This window comes from Neltuma alba, unplaced genomic scaffold (assembly GCF_004799145.2).
Source record: "Neltuma alba isolate B1F8T4 unplaced genomic scaffold, ASM479914v2 tig00005117_pilon, whole genome shotgun sequence".
Taxonomy (NCBI): domain Eukaryota; kingdom Viridiplantae; phylum Streptophyta; class Magnoliopsida; order Fabales; family Fabaceae; genus Neltuma; species Neltuma alba.
The window spans coordinates 154,697-173,859 of NW_021633984.1; the positions used below are offsets into that span (position 1 = coordinate 154,697).

General features: G+C 35.1%; 2 protein-coding genes across 2 annotated transcripts; one reads left to right on the forward strand and one right to left on the reverse strand.

The window, feature by feature from the left end:
- Nucleotides 1-746: 746 nt before the first annotated feature.
- Nucleotides 747-9,548, reverse strand: LOC114746827 (uncharacterized). The gene is made up of 6 exons (XM_028935110.1): nt 8,982-9,548; nt 8,603-8,748; nt 7,990-8,158; nt 7,059-7,157; nt 1,308-1,390; nt 747-1,210 (listed from the first exon to the last, which is right to left on the reverse strand). The coding sequence occupies exons 1-6, from the start codon at nt 9,369-9,371 to the stop codon at nt 1,090-1,092; spliced, it is 1,008 nt and encodes a 335-aa protein (XP_028790943.1). The 5' UTR covers nt 9,372-9,548; the 3' UTR covers nt 747-1,089.
- Nucleotides 9,549-14,411: 4,863 nt separating this feature from the next.
- LOC114746837 (heavy metal-associated isoprenylated plant protein 21) lies at nt 14,412-16,097 on the forward strand. The gene is made up of 3 exons (XM_028935123.1): nt 14,412-14,627; nt 14,711-14,786; nt 15,628-16,097. Exons 1-3 carry the CDS (start codon nt 14,556-14,558, stop codon nt 15,918-15,920), a joined length of 441 nt encoding a protein of 146 aa, XP_028790956.1. The 5' UTR covers nt 14,412-14,555; the 3' UTR covers nt 15,921-16,097.
- The last annotated feature ends 3,066 nt before the right edge of the window (nt 16,098-19,163 follow it).

Genomic DNA, 19,163 nt, shown 5'->3' on the forward strand with positions numbered 1-19,163 from the left:
TTACTGATCACGGCTCTCCTTTTCAATTGTCCATAGTATTACATTCAATCCTTAATATGAGACTTAGTTAATTAATTTGAAAAAATTAACCACCGGCCTATTGGCCTAATGGCGTGGATGTGTGCGTGGGTGTGTGTGTGATGCGGGTTCGATCCCGCTCCCTTGTAACTCAAAAAAAAAATTAAAAAAATTAATTAGGTTAGTTATTTGTAATAAATAAATATTTTCTTTTCTAGAATACCCTTGCTAATCACATGTATTAGCTAAAACTACTATTTGATTGAATATTTAACATGTGCAACTACTACAGAGACTACTTTAAAAAAATAAATATGAAAAACAGAATAGATTAAAATGTTATATTTAAGACCAAATTTAAAGTCAAAATAATTCTTATATTAAAAACTGACATTGAGTTTATCAAACCAATGGCACTATTTGATGGGTTATTGCATGTACGTATCATTGTTAAACTATTAACATATTAACTTCGAAATTTCTTTACGTTGACCTCTTTCTTGCGCTTATTTTCCTTATCATCCAACATATATTTTTTTTTTAAGCCTTTCCTGTGTATGCACAATAATTTACTTTTCCCGAAGTTATAAACCTCATGCATATGTATAAAAAAAAAAAATGCAACAGTCACGTGTCGAAACTATTAAGTTCTAATTTTAAAAAATAGAAGAAAATAAATATTTTATCTTTTAGGGATAGTGGGTAAATTTGGTTTGAGAAAAATGCTCTTCATAGAAGCAAAACTTGCACTTCATCTATATATGACTTGCTTCTGGTTTTATTCTCTATCATGATGAAAAGATTACGAGAGGAGGTCTTGACTTGATCAATTTGATTCTCAAAGAACTGAACAAAACCAGGCAAGCCCGCTGCTTCTATTTGATCAGAGATTAGCATTGAATCTCATCAGGTGGTGTAAGCTGCTGGAACTCTGTTGTGTGCTGTGTAGAAAGACACTGGCTTTTCTGAATCATGCTTCACAGAATCACCATCATCTTCAATTCTTGCAGCATGAAAAATGAGTAATCCCTTCCATTGGCAGTAACCACACAGACTTGTGACAAGTCGACTTTACTCTGCCTCAGCTGTAGGACTGGCGATTTCTGACAGCGACGGCCTAAGGAAAACGTATAAAGCAGGACCCAGAAATGGTACCAGCGACAGAGGAAGAAGCCAAGAACCTTTGTCAAACCTGCAAATTGAACCTACCATTAATGCTTATGCTTGATAAACCATCTATTTAATTGCCTTCTTGGTATGTAAAAATGAAAACATGCAAAGCAACATACCATTTCCGAGCAGTCATATCATTGTAAACCCAAAATGGAGCAAATGAAGAAAGCAGAATAAAATCAATGGACATGATATGGATCTGCAACAAGAAATCCCAGTGTTACTTGTAGTTAAAAAACTAAAAGGAATGTTGAAACATAAATGAAGCGAAAATTTTCAAATGAAAGTATACTGATTATGAACTGCGTTCAGTTTAACCATAAATTTGGCATATAATGACCAGGCTCCTGATGGAATCAGGTCTGTATTGATATTATCGAAAGGAAAATCTGCCCCTCAGTGTATGGTTCTGAAGGGGAAGACGAATACAATGCAGAAAGGACCTATCACAGCTACTGGTCTCTGTGTATTCGAGAGACACAGACCTCTCCCACAGCTCACCCAAAAACATGCATAACCTCCCTATAACAGACTACCCCTTATAACAATATTTCTCTCGTCTCTCTCCTCTAACCGTTTAGCATACAATCTCTCAATTGCCCTTGGGCTTCCGTTTAACATAAACCAACTTAGGTCCAGATCCCGTCTCATCATTACCCCCCCCCAACAAGTGTGTCCTTGTCCTCAAGGACAAAGGTAGGAAACTGTAAGCGGATGGCATCATAATCTTCCCACGTGCTATCATGTTCAGGGAGGTGGAGCCATTTGATCAGCAACTCAACTTGACCATTGGTCAAACGTCGGGATTTCAGAACAGCTTCCGGGTGGACCCATAACTCCAGGTCAACAGTAAGGAACGGAGGAAGAGATTGCGGGACAACTGCCGCAGGGGGAGCCAATCGCAGTTGAGAAACATGGAAAACCGGATGGAGTTTCGCATCTGCAGGTAACTGTAGCTTGTAGGCCACTGCCCCGACTTTGGTCAGAATAGGGAAAGGGCCATAGTATCGTGGGCTCAACTTCTCATTAGGGCGACGAGCTAAGGATCGATGTCAATAGGGTTGCAGCTTTAAATAAACCTTATCACCAGGCTTAAAATTGACGTCGCGACGTTTCTTGTCAGCATACAGCTTCATATATTGCTGTGACCGTTCCAGATTGGTCTTGAGTTCATCTAGAATAACATTGCAGGCACGCAAATGTTCAGTGACGGCATCCACTGATGAAGAAGATTCTTGAAATCGATATAAGGTTGGGGGATCCTGTCCATACAAAGCCTTGAAAGGCGTCATGCCAGTGGAGCGATTAAAGTTAGTGTTGAACCAGAATTCAGCCCAAGCAAGCCATTTGGACCAGTCAGTAGGATGAGAGCTAGAAAAACAGCGCAGATAAGTTTCAACACTTCGATTCACCACTTCAGTCTAACCATCACTTTGGGGATGATAGCTAGAGCTAAAGCTCAAAGTGGTACCTAACAATCTGAAGAGTTCCTTCCAAAAGTTGCTCATAAAAATCCTGTCGCGGTCGGAAACAATGGAACGAGGAAATCCGTGTAGTCGCACAACTTCATTCACAAAGACAATAGCAACATCATGAGCAGAATACATATGGCGAAGAGTGAGGAAATAAGCATATTTGGTCAGACGATCCACTACTACAAATATAGTGTCGAACTTGGTAGACTTGGGTAACCCACTAATGAAGTCCATGGAGATGTCGGTCCAGACTTTATCCGGAATTGGTAGTGGCTGAAGTAACCCTGCTGGACTAGTGGCCAAATGCTTATTTTTAAGACATGTATCACAAGCTGCTACAAATTTCTGGACATCCCGGCGCATACCAGTCCAATAGAACAGAGAAGCGAGCCGCTTATAAGTGCGTAGGTAACCTGAATGACCGCCTATGGGTGATGCATGGAAATCATGGAGCAATGAATAAATCCGGGAGGAATTTTTGGTATCACTAACCTTCCTTCGAAAAATAAGTGACCCCCCTTGAGAGTATAACCGGGTGGAGCGGTTTGTCCAGTACCCAGCGCTTGGATAATTGAAGCTAGCGTGGGGTCAGCCTGAACCTCTTGATCCCATGAATCAATCGTAGAATGCTGCAAAACAGATACGGCTCGCAACTCACAATCAACCCCTCGGCGAGATAACCCATCTGCTGCTGAATTAGAGGAACCAGGTTTATATTGAATCTGAAAGTCGAACCCCATCAGCTTAAAGACCCAGCGTTGTTGTTGACCATCTAATAATCGTTGCCCTAGGAGGTATTTCAATGGTTTTTGATCTGTCTTAATGACAAAGGGTCTCCCCATTAAGTAATAACGCCACCTTTTGACAGCAAAGACAATGGCCATGAGTTCACGTTCATACACAGATCGTTGCTAGTGTTTTGGGGATAAATGATGACTATAATATGCCACAGGCCGCCCATTTTGCATCAGCACAGCTCCCAAGCCCGTGCCTGAAGCGTCTGCTTCTATCACAAAAGGAGCCTGAAAGTCTGGAATGGCCAGAACAGGGGTTGATGACATAGCCTGCTTCAAGTGGTCAAAGGCAGATTGGGCCGCAACATCCCAATGGAAAGCATTCTTCTTGAGCAAACAAGTGAGGGGAGATGCTAGTGTGCTATAGTTCTTGACAAAACAGCGGTAATAACCCGTGAGACCCAGAAATCCACGTAGGTCCTTCAGCGTCTGTGGAGTGGGCCAAGATAACATGCTCTGCACTTTAGAAAGGTCTGCATGAACCCCATCCGGAGAGATGATGTGGCTGAGATATTCCAGCTGAGACTGAGCGAAGATACATTTCTTGGTGTTGATGACCAGGTAATGTTGACGTAGCACCTCCAGGGTTACTCGTAAATGCCGTAAGTGTTCCTGCCTGCTCATGCTAAAAACCAGAATATCGTCAAAGAAAACGAGGATAAATTTTTGTAAGTACTGACGAAAAATTTTGTTCATGAGAGACTGAAATGTCGAGGGGGCATTCTTGAGGCCAAAAGGCATCACCATGAATTCATAATGGCCATCATGGGTACAGAAAGCGGTCTTGTGCTCCTCACCAGGCTTCATCCTTATCTGATGATAACCAGACTTCAAGTCTAGCTTCGAGAAAATTTGAGCTCCATGTAATTCATCTAATAATTCCTCAATGGCAGGGATAGGAAATTTATCTTGGATGGTGATTTTGTTCAATGCCCTGTAGTCAATGCAAAACCGCCAGCTGCCATCTTTCTTTTTGACCAACAGAACAGGGCTCGAGAAAGAACTTCTACTAGGACGAATCAGGCCAGCCTGTAACATGTCCTGTACCATCTTCTCGATCTCTGATTTCTGGGAGTGTGGATAACGGTATGGTCGAATGTTAGGAGGGGATTCCCCTGGTTTCAACTCAATGGTGTGGTCAACCGAACGATGAGAAGGTAACCCAGTGGGTAGTGCTTGTACTGTAGGGAACTCCCCAAGGAGCGCTTGGACATCCTCAGCCACCTCAGTAAAATTAACATCGGTGATCTTGAGCTCTGTGAATTCAATTAAGAAACCTTCATCCCTGGATCGCATGGATTTGAGTAACGAAGTCGCGGTCATCTGTGATTTCTGCAAGGATGGATCGCCACGCAAACATACCCATTCCCCGCCAATATCAATCTTGATAGTGGATCGTTTCCAACTCACCAAAACTTCATCCAGTGATTCGAGCCAATCAGCTCCTAGAATTATATCAGAACCACCCAATTGAAAGGGATAGAGGTGTTGCGTGATATGGAGGCCTTGGATCACAATGGGAACATCCCGGCAAATTCCCCTGCCTTGCACATGCCGAGAATCACCCACCTGGATAGTGAAGGACAAGCGGGGGTCGAGGGGAAGGTTGAGAGTATTGACCAGATCATGATGAATAAAACTGTGGGTGGCACCGCAGTCAATCAGAATCAGAGCTGTATGCCCGAACACCGTTCCTTTGAGCTTAATAGTTTTTCCCCCGGTCACTCCTGACAAGGCATTCAGAGATAAAGCCATCAGTTGCCCAGTAGCCGTCGGCTCTTCTGTGGTGACGTCCGGGGTGGTAGTGGTGGCAACCACATCGGGTATCGCGGACTCACTGTCTTCCTCAGCTTCTTCGGCCAATATCAACACCTGCAGTTGCTTCTTCTTACATTTGTGTCCCGATCGGAACTTTTCGTCACACTTAAAGCAGAGACCGAGCTCGCGTCGCCTTTCAATTTCAGCGTCAGTGAGTTTTTTTGGGATTGATTTGGTAATATGAGTCACCGGTATGTCAACCTTCTCAGTGACGCGTACACCCTTTGAATCATCCAGGGAGGATGTGATATGGGTCGACGGTTTTGGCGTTTTCGTCGTGACACGAGTTGGGCCTGGACGCGTGGCCCATTTGTCGACATCCCACGTCTTGGGCGCTCGGTCAATGCGGTGATCGTGGAGCGATAATTTGACCCAATTTCGTTCTTCAATCCGCAAAGCCATATCCATGAGTTCTCGGATAGAATGCAACAGTATCATCCGGAGATTGGCCTTGATGTCTGGTTGCAGGCCGTTTAAGAAGGCATCGATCAACACCTCGTCTTCACATTTATCTAGAGTAGCTGAAAGGAGCTCAAAACGTTTGATATACTCAGCCACCGTCCCCCTCTGCCGGAGCGCCATTAGCATTTCATATGTTCCCCCACACTGAGAAGGGTGGAAACGCAACACCAGAGCTCGTTTAAGTTCAATCCAGTTACGGAGTGGGCTACGTACCTCACACCATTGGAACCAGTTTAGGGCCCGACTCTCAAAACAGAGTACGGCAGCGTCCAGTTTATCCTCATCGGCAATCCGATTAAGCTTGAAGTACCGTTCAATCTGAAAGATCCAACCCAACGGGTCCTCACCCGAGAATAGTGGCATGTCAAGTTTCCGCAGATTAGAGAAGTCACTGCGAGGCTCCTTCGCTTCCGTGTCTCCTTGTTCCTCTGTTCGTGGGAATTCTGCTGTTACCTTAGATCCCGGTGACTCTTCGGCTCTAGCACCGGACTCTTCAGAACCCTTAGTCTTACGCATTTCGGACAGCATTTCAGTCATCAAGGATTGTAGTGTAGCCATATCACACTTGATGGTGGACACATCCCCCCGTAACAGCTCAACACCTTGCTCGGTCTGAAGTAACCATGTATCCATATTTTCCACCTTCTGCTCCATTCAGGTCACCATTCGCTAGATCGTAATGGCTCTTATACCAGAATGATGGAATCAGGTCTGTATTGATATTATCGAAAGGAAAATCTGCCCCTCAGTGTATGGTTATGAAGGGGAAGACGAATACAATGCAAAAAGGACCTATCACAGCTACTGGTCTCTGTGTATTTGAGAGACACAGACCTCTCCCACAGCTCACCCAAAAACATGCATAACCTCCCCATAACAGACTACCCCTTATAACAATATTTCCCTCGTCTCTCTCCTCTAACCGTTTAGCATACAATCTCTCAATTGCCCTTGGGCTTCCGTTTAACATAAACCAACTTAGGCCCAGATCCCGTCTCATCAGTTCCAAAAAGCTAGTAACCATAAATTTTCAAATGAAAATATACTGATTATGAACTGTGTTCAGTTTAACCATAAATTTGGCATATCATGACCAGGTTCCAAAAGACTAGTAACCATTGATCAAAGTGCACGATTTTAGAATGAATCAAAGAAACAAGCATTGAAAGATTGGGAAGCCCATGGCAGCAGGTCCTCCGATTAATGTGACTGACCCATAGAGTTTAATGGTAATTTATGGAAATAACCCACCGTTATCCATTCATACTTAGTTGCAGGGAAGCTAATTTCTGTTGACAGAAAAAGAACATAGACTTACAAATTTGCTTCCCCTGAAGTACTGAAAAAATTCTTTCCAGAGTGCCCCACCAGCTAAACCCGCATATGTGATGATGGCTAGTCCTGCAGCAAGTAAGATCTGAAGTGTAATTGAGTTAAGTCACATACTCAAGAACAAAAATGAAATCAAGACTTTAAAATGATGGCGCCGTATAACATGCCAATCTTTCAACCATAAGTTGAAATCACAAGTGCGTCAAAAGACCATTGGTGCTTAACAAGGGCATGCTGGTCATATGTCCAGGCTTTCAGACTTAAGCTACTCAAAGCCAGCGTGGATTGTTTGGTTCAACAAAGGCAATTGATTAGTTGCACTAACAATTGTTGAATATTTTTGACATGATCAGTAGGTCACCTGAGAATTTTCACTTAGAACATGCAATTGTAATTGTTATAGCATGCAACAGGAAATTTGTGACCAATTTGATGCTCATTTCCCCTTTAAGTATCCCTATAGAAGCAAGAAAAACCAACACTATGATTATTTTTGGGCAACCTATTATCATCACCTCTAGTCATGTAGTGGTTAGCAATCTAGACATAAAATGTGGAATATGGGTCACAATGAAGGTTGCGGCATCTAGGTGATCTGCTTAAAACACTAACCATCAATTGAATGATCTTGCATTTTGTTGTGTCTCTAAATGAATGATAAATAGTGCTTTAGGTCAAAACCACCCATCCACGCAGCACGGAGGCTTGCATTATATGTATATAAGGGCTCTTTGAACATAACTATCATGTCTTCACCCAAATTAAGCATGCAACAACAACTGGGTGAGTGGGTTTGGCTGAGGCTGGAACCGGAACTGAAATGCATAGCCATGGGCACAATTAATCAGATTATAACTATGCCCACTTGTCGCACTGGATAAATTAGATTGCAAGCTCAAGTGAAGATTTGCACTCACCCCAGCAGTTACTTTTGATTCCAGAACATTCAATGGCAAGGTTCTAAGCTCACTTTCTTCAACACGAGGCGGTGGTGGTTTCCAAAGTACAAAATAGGGGAGAAGAGCATATGCGCCACCAAAACATGAAAGTACTAGGAAGGGCCAAACAGGAATATTGCTTTTCGAGCTGCAAAAACAACAGATTTAAGAGCTTAAATCAGCTCCAGAATTGTTGAACAGTATAGAAAAGATATGAAATAAAAGATGTATCACTTGTCAGATGAAGTTGCTACATTATAAGATCTGTTGTTAAAGTGCCACTGCTGCTTGTGGTAGCGTGCAAAACTCATTATAAATATAAAAAGAGAAAATCTTACCGAATTCCCCTTAAACGAGAAAGGAAATAGGAATATGAAGTTGAAACCCACTGGTGGCTACCAGTGTATTCTTTTTGCTAAAAAATTAGAACAGAAAAGTGAGCAGACGAAAAATCCATCATTTGAAAAGGGATTCAACAAATAGAATCAGACAAATCATATAACATCCAATTATCTAATAAGTTTCGCCAGAGCACAAGAACATGGATGCATTATACCCAAACTTCATCAGTGATAGAAAGAAATAGAGTTACCTTCTTCCCGTAGGAAGCAGCATCATGGTATACACCAAGGGCCACAAGCCCATTACGTACCACAATGATACAATCACTTCATTCATTCTAAAACCATCATCTCCTATCAAGTTCAGGAGCTTTTTCAAGAAGTACAAATCCAGTGTCTGGGGGAGAAATGATAAAGATAAGCTTGAGATACAAAATTGCAACATTCAATAAACATGAGAAATTTGAATTTAAAATATATATCTCATCGAAAAAACTTATAAATGAATCTGAAAAATACCTATTTAACTAAAGCTCCCTAAAAAGATAGATTTTCATCCAACATGTAATTGTACAAAAAACCTGGGTGATTGTAATTGTAAGTGACAAACATAATTACAGTTAAATTTACCGGGGTCTGGTTTGGAGCGAGAAAGGAAACATAGTATATGAGTCCACCCCACAACATGAAAAGCAAAATGGACGTCGTCCAATCCCTTCCGTCCCCGCCATTTCCATTCCCGCCAAGCTCACTTTCTTTCCTCAAGTCGGGATCTTCCAAATTCTGCCGGTTCAAGGAACTCTGACAGATGAAGAGACGACTCTTACTTTGAAACGAACATAGCGAGGTTTTAACATCAAGAGGTTTGAATACGTTAACCGATGCTGCTGTTGATTTAAATGCAAGAATTCGGAGTTGAGAATAGTGGGTTTGAAGTGGAATTTTCGATTTTGGTTTGTTGAGAGCAAGAGATGGTAAAGTGGAGAAGTTACAGGAGATGAGATTGGCTTTAGCTATCATAGTCGTAAAACTGGAAGAGGCTAAATGATTGTCTTCTGGTTCAAGAGAGGCCCTCCACTTGTTGTTAAAACGCTGCAATGCCCTATGTCATTCTAGTAAGCCAGTTGGCAACGAAGACTGGGAGAGATGACACACAGAACTCAGAAGACCCGACCGAAGGCTGGCGAGTGGAAGACTGGAAGTGGATTAGGCTCCGCTCGGCTTCCAACCGCAGACTGAACGCAAAGCGTTGTGAAGGTTTTTGGGAAAATTTCACTTAAGGATCACAGTAGCAAGTTAATTTTCAAAAGCCCCAAAACAAAGTGAAATAGCACTACACTTCTGTGGGGTGAATTGAAATTAATTGATAGAACGAAAAGACAGAAATCCCTGAAAATAAAGAAGAAATACTTGCTGAAAAAAGCGAGAAGAAGTTCGTGCCATTTTCAAACCCACCGTTATACAATAATGAAGGGAGACTATCCACCGCCGTTAGCTGAGAAAAATGCAATGGCCGATTATCAATCTGAAGTTTCGTTCCTCCGCCGTCCCTCAAAGTCACTATTGGCATTGGCGAAAGTATGAAAAATCGCTACTTTGTCTTATGGCATTGCGTCGCCTTCATTACTGATACTTCGTGTGTGAGGTTTTCCTTTAAAATTTTTCATTTACTCCATCTAACTTGGTGAGCACCTGTGGATTGTAATAGGTGAATATTATAGAATTGGGTATTTAAATGACTGGATAAGTAGTTAGTCAATGAGGAAAAATCTGATGGTACCTTTGTTTTTAAAAAGAAATTGTCATCTTCTTTTTATTTTAAGTTGTTAAAGATGATATGTTTGTGATTTTTAAAAAATGAATAAAAAATGGTGAAGATTAACTGTCGTGTATTATTAAAAGAATTTGGGAAGATAGAAATGAGAAGGAAAGGTGACATGAAAGTTAATTGTGCAGAAAAATGATAATTTGATGTTATCGAAATTTGTATTTGTATTGTCGATGGTGTTGTAAGTTTCCTCCTATGTTGATCAATCTCTTCTCCTTCCCCTTCTTCTAGTTATAGTAATTACCGCATGACACCAGAACAACGGTGATAGAACTTGTGTGTCAATTTTTGAGAATGCGTTTGAGAGCTTTGGTAAAATGAGAGAGAGAAGAGTTTTAAATGAATTTTTTGCCCTTTTCTTTTCAAATTTCGGGGGGAATAGATATTTGGGGCAATAAATTCTTTTATGTTCTCAAATTTATTTCATTCGGCTTCTTCAGTCTTATAGTGAGATTTCAGAATTATAAAGGTATTTTTAAAAATTAATTAACTGCAGTGGTTTTTAAGCGAAATTTTTCCAACTTTTTCTCTTTTAAAATAAAAGCATTTTCTTAAATGGGATTTGATCTGGCTCTTTTTAACTAATTAACTGTCAATTGGAGGATGCTAACCATATGATCATAATTTGATGATATTAAGGTAAATATTTTTATTTATTTTTGTGAATAAAATTCTTTAATTTTTTTGCCATCAATAAAATTCTATATTACTTCTATTTTATATTAATATAATGTTTAGATTTGGATTTATATGGGTTCAATTGTGTACCAAAGCAAATTCATGCCTTGCAATGGATTGGAAAATGACATAACTTGTATTGTTCATGACTATTTGTGAATTTATTAGTTAATATAAGAGTTGTTTAATTCATTTAGGTACGTTAAGAAAATAAAATAATTAATTATAATAAATATGACATAATCTCTTTAAAATATCTTATACTATTATAACATAAATTAAATTTCTTTGACCCAAAACATTAAATTAAATATTAATTTATAAATTAGATAAATTAGTTATTTTTATATAACATTAAATTAAAGAAGAGTTGTTTAATTAATTTATGTCCATTAAAGAAGTCAAATAAATAAATCAACTAATTATAACAAATGTGATATCATCTCTCTAAAATGTCTTTGTATAACATTAAATTAATATTAGTTTATATGTTATGTAAATTAATTTTGAAAAAAATGATCAATATGAAATATAAAATAAAATGAGATGTTGTGTACAAGGAATCAAAGGCAAATATAGTGATAAATGAATTTTATCATCCTATGGAAGATAATCTTATTTTGTTTGCCACCAAATGTTAATCTAATTAATAAAGAACCAGCTTATAACTTATAAAGTTGTGTGTTTAATCTTACTACTAATGTGAGAATATTATTAATAGGCAATTTGTGAAGCACTCTTTGAGTAGAGCCTTGGGAGTCAACTCATATAAATTTTTATATATTAAAAAAATCTTCTTTCTAAATTTGGAAGCATAATTTTTTCCTAGCAAGCTTCGAAATTTAGTTCACATAAATTTTATGTACAAAATAAATTCAATTTTGTCTTGTATTTCGTAAGGATAAATAATATGCAGATGATCCGTAATTGAGATTGATGTGCACGTACTCCATAATAAAAAAAAGAAAATGTAGCATTTATAAGTATTTAACATGAACGTGACCCCCAAACAAGTTGATTATAGCTGTTAAAGTTACGTGATTGCTATAATTCCCCTTTACTTAGGTCGCAAGATTGGCATTTCACTATCGTTTATCACATTTATGGAGGCCGAAAGAATGGTTGGAATAGTGAAATTAGTTATTATGAGTCCTTTTCGGGTTATCGCTAAGGATTTGGACATGCCAAGTTAAATTTTGATTCACTGAAATGATAAGGTAATATTAAGGTGGAAGATTATGTGGCGGGTAAAATATAATATTTTATTTTATTTTATTTTTTATGATAAGTTTATGAAACTTATACTTCATTATCTTTTTCCAAACTCAACTATGAAGAATTTTTATTCATGAAAATCTCAATACAATAACAATAAGTCTTATAAACTTACTTATTGAGTCGGCTACATGGGTCATAAGATATTATTAGACTCTGTAGATAACAAAACTTTTAAATAAATTATTGATTAAGAGGTCCCGTTTAATAATTTTATCAAATATTGTCTTCAATTTTTTTATTTCTTTTTATTCAAATTTCAGTATGAAAACTATATTGAACTACTTTTTTAAGGAGACTGAGACAAACTAGACTCATAAAGTAAACACATATTTTCAGTGCATTAAATTGAATTTAAGAAATGAGATTATATATATTATATTGTTGGCAATATATATATATATATAAGTAGTACAATTTAATACTAGTATTTTATATTGTTTTTGGGCCAATCTGATGATAGTACGCAATTTCGAATGAGGACACAAAAGGCAAAGAAAAAAAACAAAAAGTATCCAATTTCAATACAAGTTTTTGAAGCTAATATTTGGAAATTACTATTAAAATTTATAATGCATCAAGCTTCTGTTTTATTACTCAAATAATATATATATGTGTAACAATAATATTTATAATGTAGCACATCATAAGACAGAATCACAGAAATTTCAAAGAAAAATAGAAAGCAACTTCACAATAATATAAGTTCCCCTTTCGTAAGGAAAAAGATATTTTAAGCCGCTTTCATGGTATTAAGTTGCCATTACAATCCTATATTACCATTTAAATTCTTAATAATTTAAATTTTATTTGTGTGAATGCATCTTAGAGATAAATCAATAAGCAGATCCAAAAATTTATTGGGGGATTAAGAGTGTTGAAACTTCAAAAAAAAAAAAACATTGTGATAATCATTTTTTAAAAATTAGGATTATTCTCAACCAAGATTCAACAATACTGAAATTCAAAGTAATTCATAGTATCAAATACCATATATAGATCTTATCGTAAAAAATTGAAAGAAGAATATTTTCAATTGATTAAATACATATTACTATCATATATTATTTCCATAAATAATAAATAAAGAGATTTTGATTAAAATATATAAAATTTTGATGAAGGAATTGAATGTGGTCAGATGGAATAACTTTTGCATCTGTCTAATCTAAAGTCTGCGCTTTGAACCCAATCAATAATCGCCTACTTATCCTTATTCAGAGGGAGGGACCAAAATCAGTGTCACGAATCTATACATATACATATATATTAAAATTATATGATTTTTATACATATACATATACATGTACATATATATTATAAAATTTATTCACGGAATTTTGTTGACGAAATGGTACAAAACTCTTGTAAATTTAAATCGTGTACAAAAATTTTTTTTCTTGACTTCTAAAACATAATAATAAATCTTCATGAGCTTTAAAGTCTATTATATTCCTCTCGAAACTTTTTTTTTTTTTGATGGGACTCGAAACTTTTCTTTGTGCATAATTCTTCTCAAATTTTGATTAATATGCGGATAATCCTCTTTAACTTAAGCTTTTATGTGGATAAATAATGTATAAAATCAATTATAGAGAAGTTATATGTATAAATGAAAGAATTTAGGTGCTTCATTGTAAAATTTCAAAGGTCATTGAGTGTATGTATAGCTGATCCAAATTTTAGAGAGATTATATACTCCTCCGATCTTTAATATAAAACCTAATTAACTAATTTAAGTAAATTAAGAATGTTAGTTAAATTAGTTAATATGTTATGTTTTCCTAAAACACTTTGAGCACTTTTCTTAATTTCCTTTCCTTCTTTCTCTACTTGATTATTGTTAAGGAAATATCAATAGAATTAATTTGAAAAAAAATTGATAGACATTACATATAGAACCAACACTAACTTCCCAAATAGGTTCTACATTAAGGATAGGGGGAGTATCATTTAACCAATCTTGTTAAACTATGAAAGTCCCTCCATTAATTTTAAAACTCACATAAATTTTTATATAAAAAAATAAAATTACTCGAATTCTCATAAGCTTTCTTGAATTAGATAGTCATCCTCTTTATTTTAAGAGAGGTTCTTATATTTTTTTTAAAAAAATGAATTGTGCTTTTTATATGTGTCGTTGGTTATAAATTTTATATTTTATATTAAATATTGATGATATGTATGCTAAAATGGAGCACAATTTGTTGAGAGACCAACTTTTTTTTATGCTTTATATAAAGGGAACCACTTGCGTTGTGAATCCATATTTTGATGAGCCGCCCAAAGTTCCTTTTCTCTTCACATCTTCCTCTTCCATCTTCTCTGTAAACTGCTTGTTTTGTCCATTTAAGTACTCTTTCTCTATCTTCATCCTCTGCTCCATTCCAACGACCCCAAACAAATATTAGAGACGACAGAAAATGGGAGTGCTTGCTTTTATTTCAGATTTCTTCATAGTTTATGGCAGGAAAAAGAGACGCAAACCATTGCAGGTCTAGTTTAATTCCCATGTCTCCATTTTCTTTCTGAACTCTGTTTTTAGTTTTGATTTCTGGGTTTGAATGTGTTGTTACAGACTGTCGAACTCAAGGTGAAAATGGACTGTGATGGCTGTGAAAGAAGAGTCAGAAATGCTGTCACTCGCATGAAAGGTCCCTTCTTCTTCTTCTTCTTCTTTCTTCTCTCACCTTCTTCTTTTCAATCAGTTCAGTTCAGATTTTGACAAGAGTTAATCTGTTATCAGACAACCTAGTTTTACGAGGCATTCTGGGCTAGACTATGATCAGGTTCACTATACAGTTTCCAAAATCTCTGTTTTAAGTATAAGAAAATAAGGGGTGAAAACTTTCGCACTGTGATGATGTTTTAGTCTAAGAAGCATTCATTGTCAATAAATGCATAATGAAATGATATGTGGTGTTTAAGTGCAATTTAAATATGTTGTCTTGTCTCATGAATATCAGGTAAGACTCTACTTTTATGGCACTGGTGGTTTGTAATAACTTAACCGCCAGTCAAGAGACATTTTATTGTAACTCTTGAAGTTGGTCTTTTATTAACAGAAGAGTAATAAATATACATTTTTTTTATATTTCTTTTTGTCAGTTTCAATTAAAAGTTAAAAACTAATGCAATCTCTCCTATTCTCTTTGCACAAAACATGGAAAAGTTGATTACAAAAGAAAATTTTCCCAATATTAACACACACATTTTAACTACAAAATAACTCAAAAATATAAAACCCTGCGTATAAAATATCCTCGCCTCACATTTTCAGCACTAATATTATCCTCGTTAAATAAGAAGAGAAATAGAAAGATGCAACATATAAGTCCTACCACTCTCTTATATCTCTCTCCCCGTACGCTTTGTCGTGAGAGAGAGGTTTGAGTCTCGAATGAAGTTCACTTATTTCTTATGTTTTTCTCTTTCTCGCGGCATGATATAACATCTGAAAAAGTTAAAATTGCAAATGAATTACTATGTTATTAGGTGTGAAAGAAGTGGAGGTGATAAGGAAGCAAAGCAGAGTGAAAGTAACTGGCTATGTGGATGCAAACAAAGTGTTAAAGAGGGTGAAGAGAACAGGGAAGAGGGCAGAGTTTTGGCCATATGTGCCCGTGAACTTAGTGGCATATCCTTATGTACCTCAGGCTTATGACAAGAAGGCTCCTTCGGGTTTTGTCAGGAATGTTGCTCAAGCAATTCCTGCTCCAAATGCTCCTGATGAAAAGTTCACCACCCTCTTCAGTGATGAAAACCCTAATTCTTGCTCCATCATGTGATTCCAACATCTAAATTAAATTACCTATTTAGGGTTTCTATATGTTCTAGACATGACGAGAATGTAAAGGATTTTCTGAATTAAGTTTGGAGGTTGCTTTGTTTTGTAACCTTTTATCATAAGGAACCAAATCTTTTTGGTTCCAGGTCATGTGAATGAAAATTGGCTTGTTTAATAAGTTTCATTGTCCATATATAATCAAACATATTTCTCTAGTCCTATTTATAAGGTAAAGAGAGAAGATATTTTTTATTCTATTTATAGGGCATTGAGAGAAATTTTTCATATAGATGTACAATTTTGCTTCCATTTATTATTGTATTGACTTTGTTTACATGAGATATAATGCATATTAGATAACGACAAAGTTAGAAAGTTGTTGAATTTTAAATAAGAGTTAATAAAGTTGAAAATTTTTGTTGATCTGTGTGAAACATTTTGGAAGTGACATATAAAGAAGACCAGAAGAGTACTTATTATTGATCGTAATTAGTTATAAGATCGAACAGTGGCATTATGGTTTAATCATAATCTTTTCTGGATTCTCACCAAATGTTGTAGGATATTATTTATTACTCATCAATTCGTGAGTATTATTTCACTTTTTTAAAAAAAGAAAACATTAATCACTTTGTAGTATATCTGATGAAAGCTATGCAAGAATTCCCTTTCTTTTTTACCAAGGCGAACCTGATCTTCTAATGACATGCGTCCCCTTTTCAACGTAAAGGTAATCACATAATTTAATTACTAAACAATTAATTAAGAAAAAATATAACTTTTGCTACCTAATTTTCCCCCTCAATTAAACTTTAATTCAAAACAATTCAGTTCTTAATAGTTCTTGATTCAGAACAAACAACTTATTTCCTAACTTAATAAACCACAGGAAAATAATATCAAGCTGACAGATATAACCTATTTGTATCATTAAGTTTAACAAATCAATAACAGTCAATTGTGTTTATATTATATATATATATATATATATATATATAATATTATAGTTGAAGGAATATGGACACTGTAAGCAACTTTTTGCCAAACTTAATAAAAATTTTGTGCATGTTAAGAGTTACCCAATGTAATGCTGTTAATTATTCCCATGGCCATCATTTGTATCCACAAAAAAAGAAGATTATTACTTAATTAAATGCGATTTTTAAGGCACCTGAATCTATATATCCTAATCCTAATTCCTAACTAATGGAGCTCTAAAGCATAGTTAAAACTTAAAAATAATGTTTATGATTTGTTTTATTCTGCAAATCAAAGCAATATATGTTGTGCACGTAGATTATCCATGTATAGTAAATAGTAACAATACTACTCTAACATGCACTTTTTTCTTTTTACTAATATATTCTGAAACTAGAGTTTGAATTTCTTTTTCTCTTAATAATAGTTTTTTTTTTTTTACCTTGCTTAACAATAGTTGTTCAAACCATTAAATTTGGCGAGTATAATAAACATACCAGCAAGGGTATATCCCAAATATTGACTAAACAGATTATTCAATGATATACTTTTTGAACAGAAGATATAGTTCTAAAATATATACGGCGATCATTTGATCTTCTCTTTAACATTGACTAAGACATAGCATATATATTTTATGATTATTTGAGAAAATAGTATACATATGTGAGAGTGTGCGTGTGCCTTTTTTTTTTGGAGACATTTGCTCATTCACTTTTACAATATAGATTATTCCAAGAATGTACGTTACTACCTTGTTATATCTTATATTTAGGACTTGAGATAGTATATATGCGCATGATGAACTGGCACGTGCACAATTTCAAATGAAAAATATTTGGCAAAAATGTACATTTAGTTTTTTAATTTTATGTAAGGTTTCAATTTGATCCCTTAATTTTAAAAAGTATATTTTTAATCATTTAACACTAAAATTATTAGTTTTAAATAATTTTTTTGGTAATTAATAATCATCGTTCTCTTGAAAATTAAACTTTAAATATAAGCATTTGAAAATGTTTTATCATTATTCAAGATCTCAATATTATCTTTTTTTATTAATGATTTTAGGGTTAAATGATTAAAAATATACTAATACTTTTTAAAGTTAAAAGATTAAATTGAAACCTTACATATAAAGTTAAAGAAGTAAATGTATACTTCAGCAAAAATGTTTTATATACAAGTTTAAATTTTTGAATTACTTCATGATAATTGAAATCTTAATTAGCACCATTTTAGGGTACAAAATTTTAAGAGTAATACTTAGATTAAGTTCTTTATATCCATTATATCAAATTTTTCAATCATATGACCATAGATAATATATCCAGTTTTTGAAATATTATCATTTATATCTTAATTATGACCTTCTTAAATGATCATAGAATTATATATGAATGAGAAATTGGAAGTTCGCAAAAACATTATTTTTAGTGAAGAATAGAATCTTTTAAAAGAAAAAAGTAAGAAATAAAAATAAAAGAGGAATGTTCTTCTTGTTTATTGCTTTTCTTTTATTTGCCATGACATGGTGCCTGTGCTTAATCATTCATTCATATAATTGTGCAATGATTGCATAATGTTTTCATGCACTTTTTATTTTCATACATTTATTGAGTAACATAAGAGTAATAATAATTTAATTAATTATATTGAATAGATACTCCTCCGGTTTTTAATATAAGACCCATTTAACTAATTTGATTAGATTAAGGAAGTTAGGTAAGTTAGCTAATGATAAGAAATGTGACACGTTTTTCCTAAAATACCATAATCATCTTTTTTTAATACACTCTCTCCCTCTTCTGTTTGATTATGGTTGAGGAAGTATATATAAGGGCAATTTAGAGAAAATTGATAAATATGAGAAATGGGTCTTATATTTAGGACCAAAACCAACTCAACAATTAGGTCCTATATTAAGAACTAGAAGAGTATATAAGTTTTGAGTGCTCATCCGGAGTAATAAGCACTCAAATTTATCATATCTGAACTGTTCAAATTAGATCTAGATAATTAAGTTTTGGATGCAGAATAAGCTCATTTAACTTTGAGTATATTTTACAACTGTTGACGGTAAAAATTAAAGTTGGGCTAAAAAAATGTAAAAGTTTAAGAGGATTTGGGGAGATTTTATATGAATAAAATGTTTAGGTCAATTTTATGTCAAAGCTCATTAAGTCCAGAGAGAAATCGTACTACTAAAAAACCATTTACATAAATAATTCTCTATATACTAATTTTCATATTTTTCTTTTACAAT

Coding starts and splice junctions, on each gene's coding strand:
- LOC114746827 (XM_028935110.1), bottom strand. CDS start 9,371: ATGATAGCTAAAGCCAATCTCATCTCCTGTAACTTCTCCACTTTACCA. Junction 8,749..8,981: donor TCGCTCCAAACCAGACCCCG/GTAAATTTAACT, acceptor TTTCTCCCCCAG/ACACTGGATTTGTACTTCTT. Junction 1,211..1,307: donor GATATGACTGCTCGGAAATG/GTATGTTGCTTT, acceptor TTCAATTTGCAG/GTTTGACAAAGGTTCTTGGC.
- LOC114746837 (XM_028935123.1), top strand. CDS start 14,556: ATGGGAGTGCTTGCTTTTATTTCAGATTTCTTCATAGTTTATGGCAGG. Junction 14,628..14,710: donor AGAGACGCAAACCATTGCAG/GTCTAGTTTAAT, acceptor GTGTTGTTACAG/ACTGTCGAACTCAAGGTGAA. Junction 14,787..15,627: donor TGCTGTCACTCGCATGAAAG/GTCCCTTCTTCT, acceptor CTATGTTATTAG/GTGTGAAAGAAGTGGAGGTG.